The 25,819-nt window shown below is 73.2% G+C and overlaps 1 protein-coding gene across 2 annotated transcripts in view; it reads left to right on the top strand.

Annotated features, from left to right (window-relative positions):
* Positions 1 to 25,600, top strand: part of TAFA5 (TAFA chemokine like family member 5) — a 53,628-nt gene extending 28,028 nt beyond the window's left edge. The window contains exons 1-4 of one of the 2 annotated variants that reach the window (XM_037513370.1): positions 3,638 to 3,728; positions 12,355 to 12,504; positions 18,621 to 18,748; positions 25,413 to 25,600. In XM_037513370.1, coding sequence (XP_037369267.1) covers positions 3,638 to 3,728; positions 12,355 to 12,504; positions 18,621 to 18,748; positions 25,413 to 25,421 — 378 coding nt within the window. In that variant the 3' untranslated portion in view covers positions 25,422 to 25,600. Of the gene's footprint in view, positions 1 to 3,637; positions 3,729 to 12,354; positions 12,505 to 18,620; positions 18,749 to 25,412 lie in introns of those variants that run through there. The other variant, XM_054695969.1, reaches the window with a different exon arrangement.
* Positions 25,601 to 25,819: the final 219 nt, after the last annotated feature.

Raw genomic sequence — 25,819 nt, 5'->3', positions numbered from 1 at the left:
TCTGCGTGTGGGTCCCCGTGTGTGTCTCTGCGTGTCTCCATCTCTGCGTGTCTCTGCGTGTGCCCGTCACCGTGCGTGTCCCCCCCCCCCCGCGTGTCTGGTGCTCTGCGGCGTCTGCGGGGCCCTCACCGCCGGCGCGGCCGAGCCTCCGGGGGCGGGAGCCGGGCAGCCCCGTCCGGGAGCAGCTTCCGGTGCGTGTGCAGCTGGAGGTGGGGCACACGCCCCCCATGGGCTCCCACGCGCCCCGCGCCTGGCCCTGCGCATCCAGGGTGTCCGGACAGACCGTGCGGGAAATGAGGCGCCTCCGGTCGCCAGAACACACGGTGCCAGGGCGAGCCCGAAGGCGGGGACGGAAAAGACGCCGGCGGCCCTGTGCTCTGGTGACGCCGCCTCCCCCCAGTTTCTCCAGCAACGGTGCTGTTTGTCACTTGGCCGCCACGCGGGTGAGCCGACTCCTCGGCGGCCTCTGCCCTCGGGTACGGGTGCGGGTGCTGGCCGCTCCCCACACGCCCGCGTCCCGGCCCTGCCAGGCGGTCACGCTGCCGGGCCCCGAGCGGAGCAGGCGTCCAGTGAAGCCCGCTGGGGTCCGTAAGGGTGTGGGCAGCAGGGCCAGCTCCAGCCTCGGCCGCTGGGCCACGTGCAGGGACACCCTGGACTCTGGCTCTGGTTCCCGGGCGGTGGGGCTTCGGCCTCAGTGGCCACCCAGGCCTCCCCACAGAATGTTGTTGAGCCATGACCTGAGGGCTGCTCCCTGCACCAGGACGGGGGAGGCCCACGTGCGCTGATGGAGGGACCAGAGGCCCCAGTCTCTCCACGCCACGGGGCACCGTGGGGCCACGGCCGTCCAGCAGGTCAGAAGGACAAAGGTGGACGCTGGACAGTCACGTCGTGGATGACTCAACAGAGTCTGGGGCCTGGTCAAGGAAGAGGCTTCTGAGGTGCGGGGGGCTGAGGAGGACAGTCTTAAAGCGTCCCCACAGCATTTGGGGCCACCAGCTGTCGCGCCAGGGGCCCTGCAGCCGCACTAGCCCCAGCGGCGGGACCGTTCCCAGCTCCCTCCCGTCACCCCTAAGCCGCCTCCTGCCCCGTGTCCCAGGGGCGCCCTGCACGGAGCCCCCCACCCCCGTCCCGTCCCGTGCAGCTGGGCCCTGGCGGGGCTCCTCTGTTGGCTTGACCTTCAGCTCCAGCTGGACCGACCTCGCCTGACCACAGCCCTTGGCTGGGAGCAGCCCTCTGCCGGCCTCCCTCCAGGCCTGCCCATTCCTGGGCGCCGGGTGATGACCAGGGAGGGCCCTGCAGCCCCCCGCACCCGGCGACAGCCCCTGCCCTCTGCAGCAGTGCCGGGAGCTGCCCCCGCCACGTCCTCGACCCCAGCCACGCGACGCTCTACTGTGCTGTGCAAGCTCTTCCTGGTCAGGCACGGGCTGCGTCCTCCAGTGCCCACTCTGCCGCCGGGCTGGCCTCCCAGCGGTGCCACCGGTCTCAGCACTGCCAGCCGGAGAGGTGGCTTGTCCCGTGACTCCTGCCAGGGAACCAGGCAGGGCCCCGCCCCGGGAAGGTGTCCGCGGCGGTGGCCGCCTGCCCAGCTCCGGACACGCGGGGCCACGCTCCCCTGGGAACTGCCTTGATTCTCTGCACGGACAGACCCTGCAAATGGCTCGTTTCTGAAAGTCCCCAGATGCCCTCACGGTCCCGTGCGGTTCTCAGAGGCTTAGCTCAGATGCGTGGACCAGACACCGGTCTTGGGGCTCCTTGTCCTGCCGGCCCTGGCTGGGGCGCATGTGGCCGCTGCTCCGGCCGGGGCTGGAGGCCAACGACCTTGGTGGAGGTCGGCTCTTGCGGCGCGGGCAGGTGGCTCCGGAGGGCTGGCGCGGGCCCTGCCGGTGGTCTCTGGGCGGGGGGCGGGCCGGGGGTGCTGGGGTTCTGAGCAGGGGAGAGACCTCCCGAAGCACCTGAGTGGCCCGGCTGCGGGGGGATGGGGGAGGGTCCCCAGCTGGACCTGACTCCCGGGAGGGTGGGGATGGGGCTGCAGCCACCCCGGCGTGGGCTGGCTTGGGGGCACCCTCCCCGGGGCGGGTGGGCAGGCAGGCGGGCAGCTGCAGCTCAGGCAGGCCCTGCCCCCCATTGCTGGACGGGGGGCCGGGGTCAGCGCCTGGCCTCCCTGCTGCGCGGTGGCTTGACCGGTCTGACCTCTACCGGCCTCCACATCCCGCCTCTGGGTTCCGGCGCGTGCGTGCGGGCACCGGGCTCCCTTCCTGGGGCAGGACCCTGGCCGCCCCCAGGCCTGACATCTCCCGAGGCCCTCGGGGCCCCGCTGCCCTCGCCCGGGGCCGCACCGGCAGGAGCAGGTGCCTGCGTCGGAGCGGGGTGTGGGCGGGGCGGGCGTCCCCGCTCGGCCGCCGAGAGATCCCGCTGGCGGGTCCGCCGGGCGCGGGTCGCCCGGGCGCGGGGCGCGGGGCGCGGGCAGCGGCCTGGCCGGACAGACGCCCCGCTCGCGCGCGCGCGGCCCCGGGCCGGGGTCAGGCCGCGGCTGTGCAGGCCCGAGCGGGCCGCGAGAGGGGCGCGCGCCTGCAGGCGGGGTGCGGCTCCGGCCCCGGGCCGTCCCGTCGGGGGGGGGGGGGGGGTGCGCGCGGGGCGGGGCGCGCGGGGCGGGCGGGCTGGGCGCGCGGCTCTGCAGTGAGGCCCGGCGCGCCTAGGTGGAGCCCGACCCGCGGTTTTCGGCTGGGCCGGCCCCGCCTGACCCTCCGGCGCGCCAGGCGGGGGCGCTGCGGGGCGGGGGGTCCCCCGGGTCCCCTCCGCGGCCCAGTGCGCATCGCGGCTCCGCGGGCCGGCGGCGGCAGCGGCAGCGGCGGCGCGGGCCGGAGCCGGAGCCGGAGCCGGAGCCGGAGCCGGAGCCGAGCCCAGCCGAGCCGAGCCGAGCCGGAGCCGGGCGGAGGGAGGGAGGGGGGGGCCCGCGCGGCCTGGCCGCCTGGCTGCAGCGCCCCGCGCCGCGCGCCCCGCCCCGCCCGCGCCGAGCGCGCCCCCGGCCGCAGCCGCGGGTCCCCCGGCCGCGAGGCGCCGCGTCCCGGCCCCACCTGTCGGCGCCCGCCCCGCGCCCCGCGCCCCGCGCCCCCCGGCCTCTGCGCCCCGCGACGCGGCCCCGGCGGCGGGTTGGTGCGGCGGCCGCGCGCCCCGAGCCCGGCCCTCGGCGGCGCCCGCGCGGCCCCCTGAGCCCCCGGGCGGGCGCGGGCGGGAGGAGGCGGCGCCAGCCGCGGCCCCGCCGAGCCCGCAGGACCCGGGACCCCCCGCGGGACCCCCGCCCCCCGCCCGCCGCCCCCCGCCGCTGCGCAGCCCGCGGCCCGTCCGGCCTGCGCGCGGCTCGGGCTCGGCTCCGGCTCCGGCTCCGGCTCCGGGGGCGGCGCTGTTCATGGGGCCGCGGCGGCCGCCCCCCCGCGCCCGGGCCGCCGGCGCCCCGCAGCCCGCCATGGTGGCCGAGGGGCCGGAGCGGCGGCCGCCGCGGCCCGAGACCCCCCGCTAGCCGCGCCCCCCCGCGCGCCCCGGGAGCCCAGGCGCGGCCGGCGGCGGCGGGAGCCGAGCGGCGGCTGCTCCGGCCGAGGCGCGCCGGCCCCGCTGCGGACCCGGCGGCCGCGAAGCCGCGATGCCGCTGCCCAGGGCGCTCTGGGCGCTCGCGGGGGCCGCGCTCTGCTGCGTCCTCGTCCTGGCGCTCCGCGCGCACGTCCTGCGGGAAGGTAACCGGGCCGGGCCGGGGGCGCGGGGGGGGGCGCGGGCCGGGGCGGGCCGGGGGGGGCGCGGGCCGGGGGCCCGGCCGAGCCGAGCGGCTGCCCCGGCGGCCACCCCGCTGGCCCGCTGACCGCTGCGCCCGCCCGCTGGCCGCGGCCTCGGCAGGTGGCAGCCGCGCGCCGAGGGGCCGGAGGGGCCGGAGGGGCCGAGCAGAGCCGGCCGGGGTGCTGGGGGGCCGGCGCCCCGCGGGCGGCTCCCGGGGCAGCCTCCCGGGCGGAGGGGCGCGCGGGGAGCAGGGCACCCCCCAGCCCCAAGTCCGGCCTCTGTCCTGCGGGCGCCCAGCGAGCCGAGCCCACCCTGGGGCCCCGGCCGAGGGCGCTGTGGGCGCCCAGACCTGGCAGCCGGGGGTCTCCGGGAGGGGAGCCAGCGCCGGGGCTCGGAGTGGGGCACAGCGCAGGGGTGGCCACGCACCCCAGTGCAGTCCTGGAAACTTCCCGGCCCTGCCCCGCTCCGAGGGGACCCCACGCCCTCCGAGCCCCTCGCCGGCCCTCCAGGACGGCAGGAGGAGGCACCCGCGGCGGTGGCAGTGACACCTGCTGCCCACTCTGGCCGTGCCCCTGCCCTCGGCACTGGCCACGGGCTGCCTGCGGCCGGCCGTGGCCGCCGGGTCGCTCGCTGGCCGCCAGAGGGGCCGTGATGCAGACGGACCTTCGCTCCGGCACAGCAGGGTCCCAGCTCCGCCCTCCTGCCGAGTCGGGGTGCCAGGCTTTCCGGGGAGCGGGGGATTGGGAGACCTGGCCCTGGCCGGGTGACCTCTGCTGTCCACCCGAGGCACATCTCACTCCCTCGGCTTTGGTCTGGCGGCCGTGGACAGAGGAGGGGCGCGCTGCGACGGGGAGGTGGCCTCCCGGGGGCCTCCCGGGACTTGCTGGTCCTTCCCGAGAGGCAGTGCCCGAGTTGGAGGCAGCCCTGCCGCGTTGGGAAGTGGGTGTCCCGCCAGGGTTGGGTCCCCGGGCTGACCCCCCAGCCGGTCCCCAGCCACACCCCAGGGGGCTGCCCTCAGCTGTGAGCTCTGCAGGGCCGGATGGCCAGGAGTCCCCGGAGGCCAGGCTTCGTCTGGCCACGAGCTGCCCCCGCCCACCCGGCGCCGAGCTCCTGGAAGTTTTGCTGCCTCTCGCCCTTGGCGGCTCCCCGAGGTCGCGGAGCCTAGATGAGCAGGAGGGGCCGGTGCTGCACCTCGACCGCGCCGGGAGCCCTTCTCTGCCCGGGCACCGCCTCCTGGCGCCCACCAGGGTCTGCCGTCCCGGGCGTCTGGCGCCTGGGACAGCGGCGGTGCGGGCAGGCGTGTGCCGGAGGAGCGCGCCGAGGGCCGAGCGTGGCCGTTGCCGCCGCACGTGAGGCCGACCCGCTGCCGTGGAAGACGCGGGAGCAGGGTGGCCGCGGCCCAGGAGGCACCAGAGAGCACGTGGGGGCACAGCCTGACCCCCGAGGCCTCCTGGCCCGCCCAGCCCCCAGCCCCACCGGTCTGGCCCTCCCTGGCCTGCCTTGGGGCTGCTCCGGGCGGCATGAGGAGCCCACCGGCCAGGGGGGCCGGGCAGACAGGCGGGGCGGCCGTGACGGCCCCAGGGAGGAGGCGTGAGTGAGCAGCCCTTTCCAGGACGCTGGCTCTTGGGCGCCCAAGGGGGGCAGAGCCGCTTTCCACACGCCGGCCTCAGTGGAAGGCCCACGCCTCGGCCGCTGGGCAGGGAGGGGCGGGGTGGGGCGCAGTCGCTCCCTCAGGGAGCCGCACCCGTGCTGGGGCGCACGCAGGGGCGGCTCTGACCCTGGCGTGGGGCGGGCAGGGTGGAGCCTCGTCCAGCCTCCTCCTCCTCCTCCTCTGCGCCCGGCGAGGCTCCTGAGCGGCCGCCCTGGGCCTCTGCCCCCAGCCCGCGAGACCGAGCGCCCGAGTCCTCACCGGAGCATCCGGCTCCCTGCGAGGCCTGGCACGCCCCTCCCCGCACCGCCCGGTGCCACTCCTGGACCCAGGTCCCCTTCTCCCGGGTGGCGAGGACAAGGGACGGGCAAGTTCCGGCAGCCTTGAGGCCCTTGGCCCGCTGGGCCACCCCCCACCAGCCGTGCTGGACATGGGGCACGCGTGGGCACTGGCCCCGCTAGGCCAGGCGGGCTGGGGTGCTGGGCAGTGGAGGTGCGCTGGCCGGGCAGACGCCGCAGAGGGCAGAGTGTGAGGCCCGGGGGGGTGCCGGGGAGGCCTCGTGGGACGGCCGGGGGGCCAGGGCACTCGCTGGCGTGGCTCTTACCGGGGGCGGGGCCCGCAGTCAGGAAGGCTGGGGCGCCTGCGCTGGTGGCCTGACAGCGCCGAGCACCTGGAGGCCACGCGGGAGCCAGGAGGGCAGCGGAGGCCGGAGGGGCTGCTCGGGTGCGCCGTCCCCCTGCTGCCCCGGGGAAGTCACAGGGCCGGCCCCTCCCCGGTGCCCAGCCTGTGGACCACCTGGCCGGGTGCTGGGGTGACGTCCTCCCTGGAGAGGGGCTGGGGGAGGCCCCTGGGGAAGCCCCCGGCGGGGGTGGGGGATGCTGCCGCGGTGGGGCCGGGTGGTGTCCAGCCAGGCTCCTGGGCAGTGGGAGAAGCTCGGTCGCCTTGTGCTGTGGGGCCTCCGAGGCGCCTGCCAGGCTGTTCTGGGTGACCTTGAGCATCCCCTGCGTTTCCAGATGCGCCTCTGCGCGGGCCCCCTGTCCGAGGGAGCCGAGGGCAGGCCCCGCACACCGGCCCCTCCTCCTCCCGGCTCCTTAGAGAAAGCGGGTCAGGGGCTCGGACCCCCACTCCGCGTGGCTGGGGGTGTCCGGCTGAGCCGCCGGCCCGGCCTCCGTAGGGGACGTCCTGTCCCTGGTCACGGCACGGGTGTGCGTCAGGAGCCGGCCCGGGCCTGAGCCCGGGTTGTGGGGTGCGTCCGTGGGTCAGGGCCACCCCTCGTGGGAGCTGGCCATGGGAGGCGCCGGCGCAGGCCCAGCAGCCCCAGCCTCACGTGGCCGTGAGCCCTCGCCGGGGCCGGGTCTACGGGGAGGTGCCGTCTGCTGGGCTGGGCGGGCTCCCGGGTCCAGCAGCCCCGGCTGCGGTCTCCAGGGCCCTCACCCTGGGTGCTGTCCATCCTGGAAGGACAGGCCGTGCGGCTGGCCCTGGGCAGCGCCATGTCTCGTGCCCCCAGCAGCCCGGCTCCGGGGAGGCTTGGTGCAGGCAGCCCCAGCTCCAGGCTCCCTGGGTCCCCTGGGCTGCTGCGGCCGGGGGGCCTGGGCGTGGACTTGCGCCCATTGACCACCTTCCGGAGTGTGTCTGATGGGTCGGCTCTGGCTTTAGGGTGAGCTGCTGCCCCCGGCCCTGTCCCCACCGTCGGGCCCGGTTTTCGGGGTCTGGGGCCCAGGATGGGGCCTGCCTCAGCTTCTCAGCACCCACTCAGCCTGCCCCCTCCGTGCGGAAGCCTCCGGGCCAGGCCCCCCAATAGTGACAGGTTCCAGGGGTCGATCCTGGAACTGGACGGCCCTGCATGGTCACCCCCAGCCCCTGGTCCTCCTGACCGGACTCTGTGGCTGTTCCCCAACCTCGAGTTGGGGTGCTCAGACACAAGTGCTGCTTTGGCCAGGACCCGTGTCCTCCCTGCTCCCCACCTCTGTGGGGGTTTCGGGACATGGGAAGGCTCTGGCCCTCGAGGCCGACCCCGCCTCGCAGCCAGCCAGTGGCGCCTGCAGCCCTGGCCCCCCAGGGCAGCCCCCCCACCCTCGCCCAGCACGGGACCAGCCGGCGCGTGAGAGGAACCGTCCTCTGGATACTCAGGAGGGGACGGGGCCGGCAGGGGCCGCCGCTGCCCCCCGCTGCCCCTTGCTGCCATGTGCCGTGTTCACAGGAGTCCCGGGTCTGGGCGTCCTCGGAGCCGGGGGGCGGGAGGGGCATCCCGGTGCAGTGCGGGAGCCAGGGGAGGCCCCGTGGAGCCCGGAGCTGACCAGACCCGGCCTCGGAGCCCAGCCACGTCTCACACCCAGGCCCAGCGGGTCTGGTGCAGTGGGTGCCTGGGCACCGGCCCCGAGCCGGAGGGAGACTGACCGGCAGCCGCTGTGCAGCTCCCTTCCGCCCTGGGGACGCAGGTCCGGCCAGCGAGGGGCCCGGCCTGGCGGGTCCTGCCGGTGGGGGGCAGACCCTGGCAGGCGGCTGTTGGGCCGGAGACCGCAGCCCACCCGCCGCCCGGCAGGCTGAGCCGGCTGTCTGGGCCGGGGCCTGGGGTCTGCGGAGGGGCCGGGTGGGGCCCGGGCCGCAGCCGAGCCAGTGGTCCCCCCGGGCAGAGAAGCCCTCCTGGGGCCCAGTCCCCCGCAGCCCCGGGCCCGGCTGCACGACTCAGGGGTCCCCCCGGCCTCACCCCGGCGCTCCCGCGGCCAGGAGCCCCTGTCCTCCCTGCCCCTGGCCGGCCGCCCGGCTGGTGACGGGCGGGGACAGCTCGGCACTGCCTACCGCCCTCCGGTGCGGTCCAGCTGCCATTATTTTTAGCTATTTTTGTTGTTGTTTCCCGTCTCCTCAAGGCCTTTTTACAGCGCGTGGTTTCCTAGGAGGCTGCTGACGAGAGACCCGGGAAAGCGGAGCCTCTTGCCCGGCCGCGGGGCCTCCCCACGCTGCTGCTCGGGGTGCTGGGTCCCCGCCGGGGCCGGGAGCTGCTCTGGTCCTGAACCGGCCTGCCCGCCGGGGTCGCCGAGACTCCCGCCGTGCCGAGGCCGCGTCTGCTCCCTGGAGACACCGGGGAAAGGGTGGGCTGAGGGCCCCGGGGCGGCGCCCGCCGGGGAGCTGGGTGCAGGCGTCTGTCTGGACGCGAGCCCGGGACGCCCTGCGCACCCTCGACCCCGGGTCCGGAGCGAGGCCGGATCTCACATTGCGGCGGGTCCTGAGCATGTGTTGGGCTCTGTGCCCCACCCCAGGTGGCACCTTCTGGGGTACAGCCCAGGGGCCTTGGGGGAAGGCAGCTCCGATCTGAGGGTGAGCCCCATCTCCACGAGGATGCCCCGGCCGCGTGGCCCCAGCGGCAGGAGCTGCGCCAGCCGGTGTGCGGGCCGAGGCGGCAGCCCGGGGGTGCTCGGCCCGTGGGTGGTGGCAGGAAGGGGTGCGTCCTCTCTCGGGGCCATGCACAGCCCCAGTCGAGTGCTCCCACTGGGCAGGGCACCCCCGGGCCAAGTGGGGCCCTGCGGGGCGCCCCGGACATCCTCTTTGGCTTTGCCTGTGACCCACGGAGCCCGTCGGGCAGCCCCACCGGCTGCAGGGTGTCGGGGTTCCCATGCTGCGTCTTGAGGGCCCCCCTTTCCTGCGTCCGGGTGAGCCGCTGTTTCTTTGTGGGGCCCTGAGCTCCCGGTTCTGGCCCCACCGCCGCCGCCCACCCCCCCCCCACCCCCGTCCTGCTGACTCAGCTGTCCTCAGGCCGTGACACAGGGCAGCTGGGGCCTGCAGGTGCGGGAGCTGGTCGGGCGGGGGCCCCTGTGCACGCGCACCCAGCCCAGCGCCTGCCGCGTCCCTGCTGGCCGCCTCGGGCGTCTCGTTCCCGCTGCGTCCCCGGGGCCGGGTCCTGCCGTCCTGACTCACCCGGCTCCCCGCCGGGAAGGCCCCGCGCAGACCCTCCGCCGCAGCTCTTGAGTCTGTTTGCTCCCCCACCCCCGTTACGTGCCGTCCGTGGTGCGCGTTTAACGCCCAATTTGCTCATTGTTGCTCCCGGGTGCGCTGATTTAGGGCTCACGCTGCTCCCCAGCCCACAGGACGGGAGGCTGGGCTGGTTCCCAGAGCTGGGCATCGGGCGCTGGGCGGGGCCGGGGGCCCTGGGCTCGGGGTGTGGGTCCTGGGCCTGCGGACACTGAGCACCGTGTTGAGGAGGCCGGGGCGTCGGTGTGCCCGGTGTGCCCATGAGCAGGGTGCCGAGGGGCCTGGGGGCAGCGTCCTGGAGGGGCAGCAGCAGCCTCAGGACCCCTGCTCGCTGGGGAGGACCCCCTTTTCCTTGGGGTTCCACATATTGTTTATTGAACCACCTCAGCCGTTCTATAGTCTGCCAGGCCGGAGGCCCCAGGGCCCCCACGGGCGACCCTGCTGGTGCCCAAGCGTCTCCCAGTGGCTGCGCCCCAGGCCTGTCCCTGGGTTCCTGGGAACTTGGTTTTCTTTGTTTTTTTTAAAGATTTATTTATGCACACAAGAGCTGGGGAACAGACCAGAGGTGCGGGGGTGAGAGGACTCCCCAGAGCCAGAGCGGGGAGCAGAACAGGTGGATTGACTGAATGCACTGCTGAGGGGAGCAGCGGGCGACAGGAGGGGTCGGCTGCACCATGTGGGCAGCTCCCTGGCGGGGATGGAGCTCGTGCTGCAGAGGCTGCGGATGCTTCACAGGTTGCGTCCTAACTCCTTGAGCCACCAGGGAGGCCCCAGAACTTGTTTTTCTCATGTACAAAACAGGGTAAAATCGAGCCGTGCCGGGACACGGGACACAGGCACACCTGCGAGGGCGGGGCCCCTCCTCTCGGCCCTGCCGGGCTCGGGGCAGCCGCGCCCCGTCCTCCGTGGGGCTCCGGGCACAGGACTGTCCTGGGCGGGGTGCATCCCCGGGGCCGCTGCTGACCCTCCCGGGACACTCGCGCCGCCATGGCGGCAGAGCTGGGGGCCGGCCCTCCTGGCCCCTCTCCAGCCCTGGCGCTGGGACCCGCCTCGGCGCCCCTATTGTCCCGGCCCCTCTGCGCCTTCTGCAGGCTCCCTCTGAGCCGTCCGAGCGTCTGGAGGTCACAGGAGGGGACATGCACACGGCGGCTGTGGCCCTGGTGCGGGGACGGGGCTTCAGTCCTCTGCTCTGCCCGCAGGGCCACCCTCCCAGTCGCCCTCTCTGCGCCCACTTTCCGGAGCCCACATGGACCCGGGGTGGCCCCAGGCTGGCGAAGGCCAGGCCTCTGGCGATGGGCAGCGCGGCCGGACCCTAAGGTGGCCGCCGGGGCTTCCTCCTGCTGCCCCACTGGGTCTGGCACGTGGAGCAGCCGTGGCCCGGGCTGGAGCAGGTGGCAGTGGCCCTGGGGCCCAGAGGACTGGTGGACGCCCATCTGCAGCACCAGCCGCTGAGGCATGTCCTGGTTTGGGGGTGCCTGGTGCAGTCCCCGGGGTTGCAGCAGGATAAGGGGAAAGGCGCTTTGCCAGCGAGCCTCGCTGCATGGTCTCTGCGGCCCGGCCGGCCCCTGGAGCCTGGACGCCGGGGTAGGCGGCCCTGCCGCCCTCCGGCCGGCTGCTGGCAGGACCCAAGGGTTCAGCTGCCTGACAGCTGCCTTGCCAGTCGGGAGCGCGGTTCTGAAAGGTGGACACTCGAGGCCGGACTCCTCCTCGCATCCCCTCGGCAGTGTGGCCCCCGGCGGGCCCCATGTGTGGCCTAGAGGCTCCACCCTGCGAGGCCACTGGACAGCAGGCCCTCGCAGGGGCCAGGCCGTGTGTCCCTGGCCTTGAGACTCGGTCCGGGGTAGCCGTGTCCGCGCCGAAACCCAGCCCCGGGTGGGGAGCAGGGACCGTCCACACCAGGACTTCCAGGACTAAGGACGCGCCCACTGGCCCTTGTCTCCCCCTCTGTCCACGCCGACCCCTCGGGGGCCCACACTGGTCAAGGCACCACAGTGTCCTGACAGCCCCTGGCTCCCTGTCCTGTGGGGCTGGACGCTCTGCCTGTCCTCAGGGCCCAGGCCAGGGTCTCCCAGGTGGGTGCCGCCGGGGCCTCCCCTCCCCTCCCTTCCTGCTGCGGGGGCATGAGGAGCTCAGGCCGGCTCGCCACGGCCTTGGAAGTCCCCTGGGCAGAGACCACGCGGGGCCTGAGCCCCTCGAGTGTGGAGGGCGCCCCGACGCCCAGGTGGCCGCCCCAGTGCCGACGTGTGAGCCGGTCTTGGGAGTCGCCTGGGCCGCCCGCCGACGTCAGCGGGAGCGGTCAGGGTCAAGGTGGGCGGCAGCCAGGACGGGAATAGCTCCCAGAGCCAGAAACGGCAGCCGCGGGGCCCACGCAGCGCCCGCCCGCGCCCCGCTGCCACCGCCCGCAGCCGCCTGGCCTCTGGGCCCGACCAGCCTGGTCAGGAGACGCTGCCCCCCACCCGAGCGCGCGGCTGGCTAGTGCGTTCCGTCTGCTCCTGGCACAGCGGGGGTTGCCGGCCGCTCGCAGCAGGGCAGCCTCGGGACAGAGGCGGTCAGGGGCGCACGCTCTGGGGCAGGCTGCCCGGGGGGCGCAGAGGCCGCGCGAGCCTGCCCACACCTGTGTGCCTCTCCCCCTCGCTCCTCTGCCCACGTGCCCCCGGCTCAGGCTGCCGTGTGCGCAGCCCTGCCTGGCACAGTGACAGGGCGGGACGGCTGCCCAGAGGGGCCGTGGTGGCCGTAGGGAGGGTGGTGTGGATGAGGCGGGACTGTGGGCGCAGAGGCGAGGACCCATTGGCTGCTCCCCCCCCCTTGGGCCCCTCCGCAGCCACCTCCCCGCCCCATGTGGGGCCCTGCGGGCGGCCCCGGCCTGGTCTGCCCCATTGGCGGCTGCCTGGGCGGGACCGTGTGCAGGTCTCCCCAGCAGGGGCCGGGGCAGAGCCCAGTGCGTGTCTCGCGCTGACCCTGTGCCTGTCCTGCAGGTCAGCTGGCCGCCGGCACCTGTGAGATTGTGACCCTGGACCGGGACAGCAGCCAGCCGCGGAGGACCATCGCCCGGCAGACGGCCCGCTGCGCCTGCAGGAAGGGGCAGATCGCGGGCACCACACGGGCCCGGCCCGCCTGCGTGGACGGTAAGCGCCTCGGCCACCCCCGCACTGTCCGCGGCGGCCGCTCTGGGTGGGAGGGCCGGGCCCTTGGCGCTGAGTGTCGACCAGTGCGGTCTGGGGCCAAGGCCGCACTCCCCCCACCCCTGGGCGCCTGCCTGGGGCGAGACACGGCCATCACCAAGGCCCGGGGGGGTTCCCGGGAAGGAGGGCAGATCACGGGCCTCAGAGGGGCCAAGCTCGCCCGGCCAGGGAGCCCATGTGGCCTGCGGGGTGTCCCGAGGGCGTGGCGCATTGGGTGTGCCCCGCCCCCCGCGGCGGGGCGGAGGGCAGCCTGGGCGGCCTGGGGCTAAGCCCGTGCTGGGGCCCGGCCCGTGGGTGTCCCGGCTGCAGGGCTCGGGGTGTCCAGAGCACCCGGAAAGGTGGCGCCGCTCAGGGCTCCTCGCTCCTGGAATCTGGGTCTGCTCACCTGAAGCCGCGCTGCCCCGCGTCCCTCCCCGAGCCGGGCCCGGAGACCCAAGTCAGGACCCGGCCGTGTCCACGGGAGGCCCAGCCGGGGGCGGCGCGTCCCACACGGTGGGGCTTGGGCCGGGTCTCGCTCCGTCTTGGCGCTTCTGCTGCCCGCTCCTGCCTGCGGGTGGCGTCGCCGAAGAGGACGCTGCCTCGTCCCGCTGGGGCCGCCGTGGCTCTTGCTGGCCGGCCGCGCCCGGGAGCACGGAGCTGGGGAACCGGTGCCCAGTGCGGCCGCCCGCCTGCTGGCCGGCGCGCACCTCCCCCCGCGCACTGGCACACGCGGCGCGGGCGTGGGCAGGCGAGCGTGAGGGGCTCCGAAAACTCCCGGCCTGGAACCCCGCGGCGGGGTGGCCGGGCCCAGCTCGTCCCGCCCAGGACCTTGGCAGAGCTGCAGCCGTGAGGGAGGGGCCGCTTCGGCAGCGTTTTGAGGGGTGAGGAAGCGTCCACCGGGGACTCCTCCCCAACGCAGGGGCCGGGGCGGGGCGGGGGGAGCTCCCGGGGGGCCTCTGAGCCCCAAGTCTGGGTGAGCCTCCGCGGCCTGCATGACGCGGCTCCTGCGCCTGCCCGAGTCCGTCCACCTTCGAGAGCCTCGGAAAGGCTCTGCCCGGCCCTCCTCCCGGCACCCCGATCCCGGCCGCGCCCGCGTAAACACAGCTGCTGCTAAAGTCGGGGTGCGGGTCTGCCGGCCAGTTACATGGACAGCAAAGGCGCCGCCAGGGACTGGCAGAGCGAGGCCCGGGTGGGGCAGCAGGGACCTGGGTCGGGCAGGAGGAGCCGGACGCAGCGGGAGGGGGCGCAGGCGCCACCCCTAAGAGCGGCGCCGGAGGGCAGGTGGCTGGGGTGAGGCCCACGGCCCGCTGGGCCTGCCGACGGGGCTCAGGGCCGAGAGCCCGAGTGGGGCTTGTAGACAGAGCGGCCAGGGCCTGGGCGTGGAGCCCCAGGGTGGAGCGCGGCCGGGGTGGGCCTCGGAGGGCTGGGCAGCCAGGGCGGACCCTGCAGACGTGCCGCCTCTGGGATGAGGAGCAGGCCGGGCGTGGGCGCTTGTCTTGGTCCCGACGGCAGGACAGCTCGGGGGCCGGGGGAGGCCGTGATGCACCGCAGCTCCCCACGGCGTCCTCGAGGGTCCTGGGGGCTGCCGTGCGCCATTCACACGGCAGGGGGGCGGCGCGCCCCGGGCTGGGCACGGCACTCACCTCTTTGGATGAAAACCCCAACCTTGTTAAGGCTTTGTTTTTAGAGAGTTTGGGTTCAGAGACTAGCGGGGCAGAAAGCAAAGTGTCCCCACCCCACCCCGCAGGCCGCCCCCCAGGGCCCTCCCAGGACACACGGTGACCAGCATGTCGAGTCCGTGTCGCAGCCACATCCACAGGGTCCGCGGCCACCTCGGCCCGGGGTGTCGTGGGCCCTGGGGCAGGTGCTCCCCCCGCACAACCACCCTAGAGCCCGCTGGCGCTGGTCCAGGAGGCCGGGCCGGCCGCCACAGTCCCAGAGGGCAGCGCGTGCCCGTCTCTTCCCCGCGGAGGAGGGAGCAGCCGGGGGGCATGCACAGACGCCGGCAGTCTGCTCGCTCCAGGGGCCGGAGCAAGGGTCTGCACGCGCTTCCGCAGCCTCACGTCTGACACGAGGCTCACGCGGGGGCGAGCTCCACGCCCCCCCAGGGCCACGCGCCGCCTGCCAGCCTCCCAGCAGGGGGACAGAGGAAGTCCCCGCAGGAAGGCAGGTCCGGGGGGGGCGACTCCCCCGTGCACCGGTGCCCTGACCTGGCCGCCCCGGCCCCCCAGTGCATGTCAGAGAGGTCAGCTCTCCCCAGCCTGGGTGTTTCTGATCCCTGGTGCTCCCCTGAGGAGCGAGGCCCCTCTGGACGGCAGGTGCCCTGGGCCGTGTTCCCTCTCCCGGGGTCAGAAGGTGCCCTCCCCGCCAGCCAGGCCTTGGGGTGTCCTGTGTGCTGTGGGGACAGAACTGCCTCATGTCATGGACCCCAGCACCAGACACAGGTGGTCAGTGGTCAGCTTTCTGAGAGCCACCAGGCTGCCGCCCGAGGGGCTGTGTCTGCTGCTCCTGCTCCCCAGCCCCCTGAAGCTGGGGTCCAGCACCCAAGTGCCTCCCACTGCATCCCCCAGGGCGGCCTCACCCCAGAGCTTTGGCTGCCAGCCACGGCCAGGTTTGCAGCATCGGAGGCCCGCGGTCTCCTTCCAGGGCCCACCGGGGTCTGGGGAGTGGGGAGCGGGCGGGCGGGCGGGTAGGGGAGGCTCCAGGAGGAGCCTCGCGCTCCTCACCAGGCCGGGGCAAGGCCCCACTCTGCGGGTCTGCTCTCGCCTGCGGGCCGGGGCGCCAGCCGGGACACGTCAAAGCCCGGGTGCAGCTCTCCCGGCGAGGGCCCTCGTCCCAGCCCCCCGGGTCCTGCACCCTGTAGGGGACGCGTGAGCTGATGGCCGTGGCGCCCATGCATCCCCACAACGTGTCCGAATCCTGGGGTCGGTGCCGGGGGCCCTTGCCGCGGATTCGCCCGGCTCAGGGGGTGGGGGTCCTCGTGGGGCCACACACAGGTGCAGCCTGTGGGGCTTTGAAGGACAATCACGTGTCCGGCAAGGTGGGGGACCCGACCAGAGCTGTAACCAAGGCAACCACGCCCAATGCGCAGAACCTGTGTGGGCACAGGGAGCGGCGCGGGAGGCGACGTGGGGGAGGCACCTGCCAGCCCCAAGCGCCAGGAGCTGGGAGGGGCCCCCCGAGTTTCAGGGCAAGCGCAGCCTCGACTCGACCTCAGACTAACAGGAAGGCGACTCGGGGACTCCAGGTGCTCAGCGCAACCTGGCTTGGATGGAAGGGTGGACACAGGGTGGGCAGGTGGACTCAGGGTGGGCAGGTGGACACGGGAGGAGATGTGGAGGGGGTGGGGGGAGAGCTGGGTGGGCAAGCGGAGGGAGGGCAGGGTATCAGGTAGGCGGGTGGACAAGAGGGCGGGCAGGTGGGGGAAACGGAAGGGGGACAGGCGGACAGAGAACGACTTTCTCAGTGTTTGGAGGGCTCCGCGGTGGAACCTGCGGTGAGTGTTGGGGGTTCTGGGCCTTGCGGCACTGGCGCCCCGAGGAGGCAGCGTTCTCGGCCTGGCCGGTCTGTTGTTCCCCCGTGAGGGGCCACACCCAAGAGTGGCCCAGACAGCGCCCAGCAGCCCCTGCGCTGGGGCCCTCGGGACAGGGCGGTGGCTGTCCCCAGGGAGCGCGTGAGGACAGAGCAGCTGCCTCGCCCCACCCAGGGCGCCTGTCAGTCGTGGGAACCGGCCGAGCAGGGAGCCGGGAGGGTCTTCTCTGCCCGCGCCCCCAGGGAGATGCCCGGGACGGGCGCGGGGACGTGCGCTCGCCGCTCTGATGCCCGGTGGCGGCCGCGGGGCTGCCTGGGGGCCCGGGGAGCGGGGCAGCGCGGGCTGAGAACCCGCTGATCAGAGAAGCGTCTCGGGAACCAGCACATTCCCTGTAACGATTTAAAGAAAAGAGACTCATGACGGCGGCGCTCTCGGAACTCCGCTGTCTGAAAGTTGTAGAAAGAAATTTTGTCTAATTCCGACAGTGGTCGCCTACCCTTTGCAGCCTTTCCCGGGGTGACGGAAGGGGGCTCCCCAGCCGGGAGGGCTGGGGCGCTGAGGGGGCGCGGGGGAGCTGGGGCGCCTGGGGGGCGGGAGGCAGGGGTGCATCTTAGTCCCGGCGGGGCTGGTCTCGAACCACCAGCCCCGCCCCCTCGTCCTGCGGGGCCCTGTGCTCTGGGTATGCCGGGCCGTGGCGTGGCCCCAATAAGCTCTGCTGTCCCCTCCCCAGAGGGAGTCCACACCCTCCCCCGGGCCCTGCGTCCCCCGTGTCCTCACGGAGGCCGGGCGGCAGGAGCCCCGGCCAGGCCCCCATCTCTGGCCGCGCCTGTGGCAGGCCGAGGCTTTCGCGACCCTCTTCCCCGGACAGCCGTGGGGAGAGGCGGCCCCTTCCCTGTAGCGTCACAGCCCCCGGGGCCGGGGAGCAGCTCTCGTGCTGCGGGACATGCAGGCCCAGCCGCAGCCCCGCGCCGCCCACCCCGGCCCTCCAGCCCAGCTCCAGGGGGCGGAGGGAGACGCGGCGAGCGGGCATGAAAGGCCCCTTTGTCCCGGGCTGGGGCCAGGCCTGGGCCGCCCCAGCAGGAAGCGGCGCTGAGTGGGGCGGGCTCTGGGGACAAAGGCGCCAAGCGCACCACGGGCTGCAGCGCCCTCAGCAGGCGGGGCTGCAGCGCCCTCAGCAGGCGGCTCCACGGGCACACGGGCCGCTCGTCCCTCCACCCACAGGCGCAGGGCCCAGGGGTGGCCGCCCCGCAGGGCGTGCACGTGGGCGCGTGCTGGCTGCCGGCATGTGAGCTGCGTGTCCACACGTGTGTCCACATGTGGCCGCGAGGCATCACTGGCGGGGTCCCCTGCGAAAGGGGAATGTGGGGACCCTTTGGAAAGTCACTGGGAAGTCCCAGCACAAGGGCAGCCTGGCCCGCGAGCCGCCGCGGTCACTGACACCCCTGCGCGCACGGCGCCCCTCCCCGCGGGGAAACCCAGGCAGACGTCAGCAGGGAGCCTGGCTGCCTGGCACGTCGGTGCACCAGGGGAGAGGCGGGCAGGGAGAGCGGGCACTGAGGGCCACGGCGCAGCCACACCTCCTGGGGTCAGGGGCTCTGGGGCCTGCGCCCGCCTCTGCCTCCTGGGGCTCGGGGTGCTCAGAAGGTGAAGTCCAGGTAAAAGGAGTAGAAACGGGAAAACCTGGAGCTGCCCTGCCCCGGGGGCCTCTGCTGGAGGGGAGGGGCGTCAGGCAGGGCCTGCAGGACCCCTGGGGCCTAGAGGTCAGGGCCCTGGGGCATCTCTGCGTGGGGGGATGCGTGGTGAGGGGCCGTGCCCACCCCTCCTGTGAGGCCCTGGGACTTCTCCCGTCCCCCCAGGGGTCAAGTTGGAGCCGTGAACCTGAGCCTCACTGAGCTGGACAGAGGCCGTCCACAGGGCCCGCGTCCAGCTGCCTGCCCAGCATCCACATGGACGGCCTTTGGCTCTAGAACCCCGACGTGCCCCCGGCCAGGCGGAGCGACCACCCAAGGGCCAAGGACGCCCCGCGTCCTTCTGTGAATCGGGGATCAGGAAGAGCGGTTCCTCCGGGGCGCTGGGGACGCCCGTCCCTGGCCCAGAGCCCACACTCGCGTCACGGCGGGGTCCTGCCTCTAGACTTTCCGGCCAGGGGCTGGGGGCACGTCCAGGCCAGGGCGTGATCAGGGCAGGGTGGGGGTGTCCTCCCGGGGAAGAGCCTGCCTGGGGTCTCGTGTTCCCCAGGGACCACCCCCTCGGGTCGCGGCCCCATCCTGGAGCCCCCGGGGTCCCACCCTGGGGAGGCCTCTGCCGCCGGCTGGTCCCCGAGGTGGGCAGGCGCCCGCCCCTGCCGTCCTCCTGGCTCGCCCTGCCCGCCTGCCCTGGGGCTGTGCTGCCCGGGCCCCCCCGTCCCCTTCCTGGCCCCGCGACGCCAGACAAGGACGAGGCCCGCGGTGACCCCCGGGAAGGGCCTGGCCGGCCCACCCGCCTGGCTCCAGGGGCCCCTCGCCCGCCCCGCTGGGGGCGCCCCGCGCTGACCGTGTCCTCTCCGCAGCGCGCATCATCAAGACCAAGCGCTGGTGTGACATGCTGCCGTGCCTGGAGGGCGAGGGCTGCGACCTGCTCATCAACCGCTCCGGCTGGACGTGCTCACAGCCCGGCGGGCGGGTGAAGACCACCACGGTGCGTGCCCGCTCCCCGCGCCCGGGCCCCGCCCCCAGGCCGCGCCCCGCCCACCCCGCGCCCCGCCCCAAGCTCCGCCCACCCTACGCCCAGGCCCCGCCAACCCACTCCCGAGCCCCGCCCACTCCGAGCCCCGCCCAAAGCCCCGCCCACACCACGCCCGAGCCCCGCCCCCAAGCTCCGCCCACCCTACGCCCAGGCCCCGCCAACCCACTCTTCCGAGCCCCGCCCAAAACCCCGCCCACCCTACGCCCAGGCTCCGCCAACCCACTCTCCCAAGCCCCGCCCACCCCGAGCTCCGCCCACCCTACGCCCAGGTCCCGCCCACTCACTCTCCCAAGCCCCGCCTGCCCCACACCCCGCCCACCCTCTACCAAGCCCCGCCCACCCCGCGCCGGAGCCCCGCCCACCGTCGGCGAGGGCAGTGCCCACAGGCAGCCCCGGGTCGTGGGGCGATCGGCCGGGCCCTCGGGCTGTCGGCGGGGCCGCGGCCTGGTCCTAGGCGGGAGGCCGGCCCGCAGAGGACTTCGGGCCTCCTGGGGTGAAGGGGCGTCGGGCGGAGCGGACTGGGGGGCGAGGCCAGCTCCTGGCATGCAGTGTCCTGCCGCGTGGCGGGCGGGCGCCCCGGGAGACGCCCGGAGGGACTGGAGGGTCTGGCCTGGCCGTGCCGTGACCAGCCCCCGCCTCAGTGGTGTCGGCACGTGGCCCTCGTCAGGGTGGCGGGGACCCTGAGGGCATGACCTGCAGCGGCCGGCTGGGCTGGGCTGGGCTGGGCTGGGCTGGGCTGGGCTGGGCGTGCTGCCCTGCCCGGCAGGCTCTGGGGGCCGCTCCCCGCACCTCCCGCCCCGGACAGTGGCCACGGCAGCACCTGCTCCGGCCCAGCGCCGCCTCGGCCCCTTAGCTCCTCCAAGAGGCCACTGGACGGTGGGGACCCTTATCGCCTCAGCCCGCAGGCCTGGAGCTGGCCGCTCGGGGAGGGGCTGCCTGCGGCCCAGCAGGTCCTGGGGGTGCTCGGAGGGGCGACTATGACCCAACTCGCGCCTGCGTCACCCCACTGTCCTCGGGGCTGTGGTTTGTGCCGCTTAAATCGTGAGGGAGCGGCTGAGATGGGAGGCGAGCCCACAGAGAGCCCGTGGTCCAGGGTCCGGGTTGGGGTGCTCTTGATGCCCAGGCTGAGGCAGCCTGTGCCAGGTCGGGCTGTAGAGGGGGCTCTGGGAAGCTGAGCGCTGACCCCTTCCTCGGGCCTGCAGCCCCTGTCCTCTCCCTGCGGGGGTCCCTTGCTCAGCGCCTCCTGTTCTTGGTTCCATGTTGGTTGCTGGGGTGTCCCATCCCCCAGATCCCAGGGAGCTGAGGCCACCCCCTCATAACCCCCCAGAGATGCCACTTTGGGGGCCACGGAGCCTGCGGGGAGGCCCTTGCTCAGAGCCTGAGGTCCAGCGTCTGCAGCACGAAGGGTTGAGGCCCCTGAAGGCCGGGCGTGGGTGAGGGGGTGCGTGGGCTGTGCCCAGACCCTCCCCGCAGGCCCCACGGGTCCCCACATTCTCCCTGGTCCTCTAAGTCATCATTTTTGAAGTTCGTGATTTCAAGCCCCTCTAGGCAGACCCGCTTGGTCGTGAGCGAGACGCTGGTCATCCTGGTCATCCCCTGCATTCAGGGGTCTCGGGGCCCCTCCCCAGCAGCAGCTGCTCACGCCTGTCCCATCACGCTGGCAGCTCTTCCGCTCGCCCACCCGCTTGCGGTGACCGTGGCCGGCGGTCTCCGCTGTGACGGTTGTGATTGTTCTGGAACTGCAGACTGGCTGGGCCTGGGCCGAACCCGGCCTGGAGACCCGGCAGTGGTCAGTGCTATGGGGCAGGAGGCAGCCCCCACCCAGGCCCCCAGCCCTGTGGGTCCACGCCCAGGGCAGGGCGAGGCCTGGAAGGAGGGGCCCCGGGGCGCAGGCCCGCACTCGCTCTCCCTTCTCCAGAGAGCAGAGGTGCCCAGCTGGGCAGAGAGCCGGGCTCCCAGGGCTGGGCGCCCGCAGCCGCCTCCTGCTGGCTCAAAGCCTGTTGAAAAGGAGGGTCTCACAGGCCCCCGGACCAGTCAGGCCCCCGACCCTGATCTGCTCCCCCACCTCTCCAGGGCCCGCTGGCTCCTTCCAGCCATGAGTAGGCTCTGCCTGTTTAACAGAGAACATAGGAAGGCGTCAGTGCGGAAATTCGGGCGTCCATGCTCTGGGGTCAAGATGCCGCGTCCGTGGGGGCCCGCCCAGGGTGTAGCGGGGGAGCTGGCTCCGGCCCCCTCCCGGGGACTCCCGCCTCCAGCATCAAGGTGGCGGCCGGAAGAACAGCCTGGAGCAGAGGAGGGCAAGCGTCCAGGGCCTGCCGGGCAGCACTGGAGATGGACACAGACGGCGCGTGGGGGCCGAGGGGTGCACCAGCTGCAGGTCAAAGCCGCCCGGATCTTAGCCCAGGACCACTCGCGGGAAAAGGCGGAGAAGCGGGCTGCGAGGGGAGGCCGGCCCCCGTGCGCGGGCGGCTCTCTCCAGAAGAGCGCGGTTGTTCCGGCTGGGGCCAGACGCCGGCCTCGGGCCAGGCGCTGCGTGCGGCGGCTCGGGAGACGAAGCCACGACGGCCCCCGGCGGCACCACAGCCAAGAGGGGGCGGGAGAGCGAGGTCCCCGGCGCCGGAGACAGACCAGCTGACGCGGGGCCCGAGCAGGCGTTCACTCAGGACCTCAGCCCGGGCTCGAGGTGCCGCTTTGGGCAAAGGGGTGAACACAACAGCTTGACATTTGCAAGGTTGGACGCGCCGTAGGGTAAGTGAGAGAGAGCAGGCTTCCCGCCCTCCCGCGTCAGCATCCATGATGGACCCGCGGGCCTGAGGGCGGCTCCTGCACTGGGGTGTGGGTGTGCACAGCCCGGCGCGCCCGGCCGAGACTGGGCTTATAAGGGGGGCGTCACGGGGGCGCCAGCAGAAGAGCAGAGCGAGGGAACGAGGAAGAGCCACGGAAGGGAGCAGAATAGGAGGGAGCCGCGAGGGAACAGGGAGCCGGGGAGAGGCCTGCCAGCCCCGGGGCCCAGCCCCGCCTGCCGTGTGCCTGGGGCCGGCCCCCATGTGCAAGCTCAGGGAACGCCTGAGACGCGCCCAGGGCTGCAGGACCCGCCTTCACCTGCCCAGGTCACAGAGCCCCCGCTCCGCGCCCCCCGCCCTGCGGCGACCCCCGCTTGCCCGTCCTGAGAAAGTCGACAGGGAAAGCCGAGGCCAGCGAGGAGGGCAGAGCCGCTGCTGGAGAGGCCGGGGGTGAGCACCCGGGGCCGTCCTGCCCGGGAGCGGGGAGCCCGCCTCCCCGCCGCGCACCCACTCCCCGCGCCGCGCCAGCTCTGCACGTGGAAACAACGGCCGTTACAACGAACTGCCGTGCCCCGCGGCCAGCTGAGCGAGGGCCGGGGGCAGGCGGGGGCAGGGAGGGGAGGGCGGCTCGGGGCCAGCGCGGCGCAGGGGGCCGGCGCATCGAGTGGCGGCATCAGCGTCCAGCCGGCCGCCGGCACGGACTGCTCCTCGCCGCGCGGAGGCAGCTGGCCAGCGGGAGCGGGCGCAACCCCTGCGCGGGGCTCTGCGGGCCGAGGCGGCGGACACGGCGCCACCACCGATGACTCCGGCCCCTCGGGCGCAGTGGGAGCCCCGAGGGGGCCTGTGGAGGCTCTCGCTGACGAGAAAGCCCCCGACAAGAAGAAGAGAGGCCGCGGAAAGGTGGAAGGAATGTGAGGGAAGGCGGGAGCCGTCGGGGGCTCGCCCGGCCCCGTGCTCACTGACCCTGAATGTGGGGCTTTGGACCCAGCGTGGCATTTTCTGGGGAAACCAGGCACACGCCTGAAGGGACAGAGACAGGTCACGTCCCCAGACGGCAGGACCGAGGCGGCCAGCGGGCACTGTCCTTCGGGGTCTCGCCCCCAGGTCCTAGGCACGAGCTGAGCCCGGACCCGGAGCCCTGGCAGCCGGGAGCACCCCGGGCAGGAAGCCCCGGGCGCCTCACCAGCAGGCGCGGCTGGCCCTGGCCCGAGGGCTTCACTCCGCAGACTGCCCCGAGGCCAAGGTCCCCGGCGCCACGTGGGGCTCGAGTACCCATGGCCTGTCTCCCAGGGGCACCCCTGGCGGCGGTGGGGCCACGGCTCCTGCACCTGTGTGAGACGCCAGCACCCTGACCTCTGCCTCCCCAAAGGGACAAGAGGGGCCCCACACAGTAGGTCTGCATAAGAGATGAAAGTGCAGGGCCTCCCCGCTGGCGCAGCGGGTTGAGCGCAGCGCGTGGAGCTGTCCGTGGCCTCTGCAGTGCGGGTTCGATTCCCGGCCGGCCGGCGAGGGTCCCACAGGGCGCTGCAGACCCCTCCTGACTCCCCACTGCTCCCCTCAGCAGTGTGTTTCAGTCGAGCTGCCTGTTCTGCTCCCCGCTCTGTCTCTGGTGAGTCCTCTCACCCTCCTGCACCTCTGGCCTGCACCCCGGTTCTTGTATAAATAAAAAATAAATCTCTAAAATATTTTTTTAAAAAGACAATTTAAAAAAGAAAAGGAAAGAGAAAGAAAGGAAAGTGCACCCTGAACCTCAGCCAGGTGAGCGGAGAACCCCACCAGAGGCCGAGGGCAGCAGGTGCCAGTTGGGTGGGCACGGAGAGCCAAGGGCCGTGGCCAGTGGGTACCCCTCTCAGAGGACAAAGGAGCCCCAGCGCCCCATCAGGCCTGGGCAGAAGGGGGTCCCGTTGCACCCAGGCCCCGTGCGGTGAAGGGGCCGAATGTAGCGCTCAGGCCCGTCCCCCGCGGAGGTCGCCCACCGCTGCTGGCATCTTCCTGAAGTCCTGGCAAACACGGTCAGAGTGTCCGACACGAGACTGGACAGTCCCCGTGAAACAGGCAGCGGCCGGTGCGCCCCGGCGCTGCGGGGTCCAGGGAACACTTTGAACACTAACCGAGGAGCTTCATAAACTGGGCCGGTCGGGACTCCGGGGGGTCCCATTTTGCACGGCCCAACTCCGGCCCCCTCCCCATTTTGTCAATAAAGCTTTATTGGAACACAGCCCTGCTTGCCCTCAGCATGCAGGGTGCAGCGACAGCAGGTCTCGGGGCTGAGGCGCCGCCTGGCTCTGTGCACTCTGGTCACCCACCCAGCCTGGACGGCCAGCGTCGCCCAACTGCCCGCCGGGAGCAGGGTACAGCAGGCACCGGGCGGTCGGGCAGGGGGCAGGCCGACCTGAAGGCAGCTTTAGGGGGACGTGTGCCCGCTTGCAGCTGGAGATCCTGAAACCCGATAGAGCTGGTCGTGACGTTTAGGGGCGCAGCGTTTAATTAAAACAGTAAGTGCCATAAAAGTGAGAGGAAAGCTTTGTTGAGAAAAGCAGAAAGCAGATAAAATTACTCCAAGTCTCCAGCGAGACAGGGCTGCCGTACCCCAGCGCTCGAGGGGGTGAGTTGGCTGGAAGCCCCCGTTCCGCTCCAGCGCGGGGGTGGTGTAGGGAGGTGTCGTTCTTCCTGATTTAATTTTCAGATTTAGCACCGTTTCAGTCCAATCTCCAAAGAATTTTTTCCAAATGTTACAGTGATTTTACATTTCATCTCGGGTGTGAAGCACTCGGGGCGTCCCGGGAGCCTTGGGGAAGGTGGTGGCGCCCTGGTGGGGCCCGCGTGCGCGCAGCTCCGGCTCAGCCCGCGCCCGTCTCCAGACCAGGCTCCCTGGGGGCGCAGCTGTGCAGGCCAGTCCCGCGTGGGGGCAGCGCTGCCCAAGCCCCCTTCCCTTGGGGTCAGGGGCGGACCCCGAGTGAGTGACCCCGCGCAGCCAGGCCCTGCGTGCCCTGCCCCGCCCCGCAGCAGTGGCCACTGCAGAGCACCACGGCCCGCGTCCTGGCGCCCCGCCGGGCGGAGCCGGACCAGAGGAGACGCCTCCGAGGACAGACTCGGCAGAGCGCTGTGAGGACAGCCCGGCCCTGTGGGGACAGGACTCCGTTTTCCCATATTCAGATTAATCGATTTCTTCCCAGAAAATGAAGCTGGACTGTGTGCTCATCAATAAATCTATATTCTAGCAATTTATCAACTTGCGGAGACTGAGGAGCCCGCAGCCTGGTTCTCTGTTCAAGCACACGCCTTCCCGACAGGCCCCGCACGCCGGCCCCGCGCCCTCGCGGCACAGAAGGGCTGTGGGACAGGCAGCGGCACCCTCTGGGCGCCCTAGTCTCGGCAGCCTGTGGTGCCTCCCCCCCCCCCGCCCCCAGCATCCAGGTGCCTGTCCCCGGCCCGCGAGGGGCTGGCGTGGTGATGGCCGAGGCCGCAGCCCAGCTGCACCGGAGATGGGTCGGACCCTTGGGGTTGCCGCTGAGGTGCAGGTGACCCCGGCAGACCTGGGGAGAGGGGCTTGTGGCTCGGTCCGTGCCTGGGGCCATCCTCCGAGTCGGCTCTCTGCCTGCTCCGAGGGGTATTTGCTGCCTCCGTCTCCCCCCAGTTCAGTTCCTTGGTGATCGACGGCCGCAGCCTCGTGCTCGGCCAGAGGTGCCGAGTCAGCGCAGACGTGGCTCGGGCGTCGCCTTTGTCCTTGGGCCCGTGAGGTCAGCCTGAGGGGAGACCGATGAGCCCCCGGCTTGCCGGACCTTTGACACCGCCTGAGCCCGGAGCTGACCGCTGTCTTCTCTCTGCTCCAGGTCTCCTGACAGACACAGCCGAGAGGGGCCTCGGGAGTGGCCTCGGCTCCCTGGAGCGTCCACACCCCGGCCCCGTCCTCCGTCCACAGCGGACACCCCGGCTCTCGGCCGCCACCCGCCCGCATTTCTCAAGGCTTCCTCGGCGTCTGAGCTGAGCCTGCCCGCCGCCGGGTGTGTTGGCCCGGGACTCAGCGGGCCCCAGGCGTCCGGGGCGGGCCGGCGCCCACCAGGCGGAGGCGCCGAGGGGCGGCCGGCCAGCAGCCGAGGAGGACGGCGCGGGCCTGGGACCGGCCCCGGCGCAGAAGTGGCCGCCCCTCGTGGCCTGGACTGTCTGAATCGCTTTTATTTTCTTACCCTTCAGCACCGCGACAGACCAAAGAGCAGGCTGTTCTGACGGGACTCGCCCG

Source organism: Talpa occidentalis, unplaced genomic scaffold (assembly GCF_014898055.3).
Source record: "Talpa occidentalis isolate TD23 unplaced genomic scaffold, MPIMG_talOcc4v2.1 talOcc4.16, whole genome shotgun sequence".
NCBI lineage: Eukaryota > Metazoa > Chordata > Mammalia > Eulipotyphla > Talpidae > Talpa > Talpa occidentalis.
The sequence above is the reverse complement of the archived record's forward strand: the minus strand, read 5'-3'. Positions and strand labels throughout refer to the sequence as shown.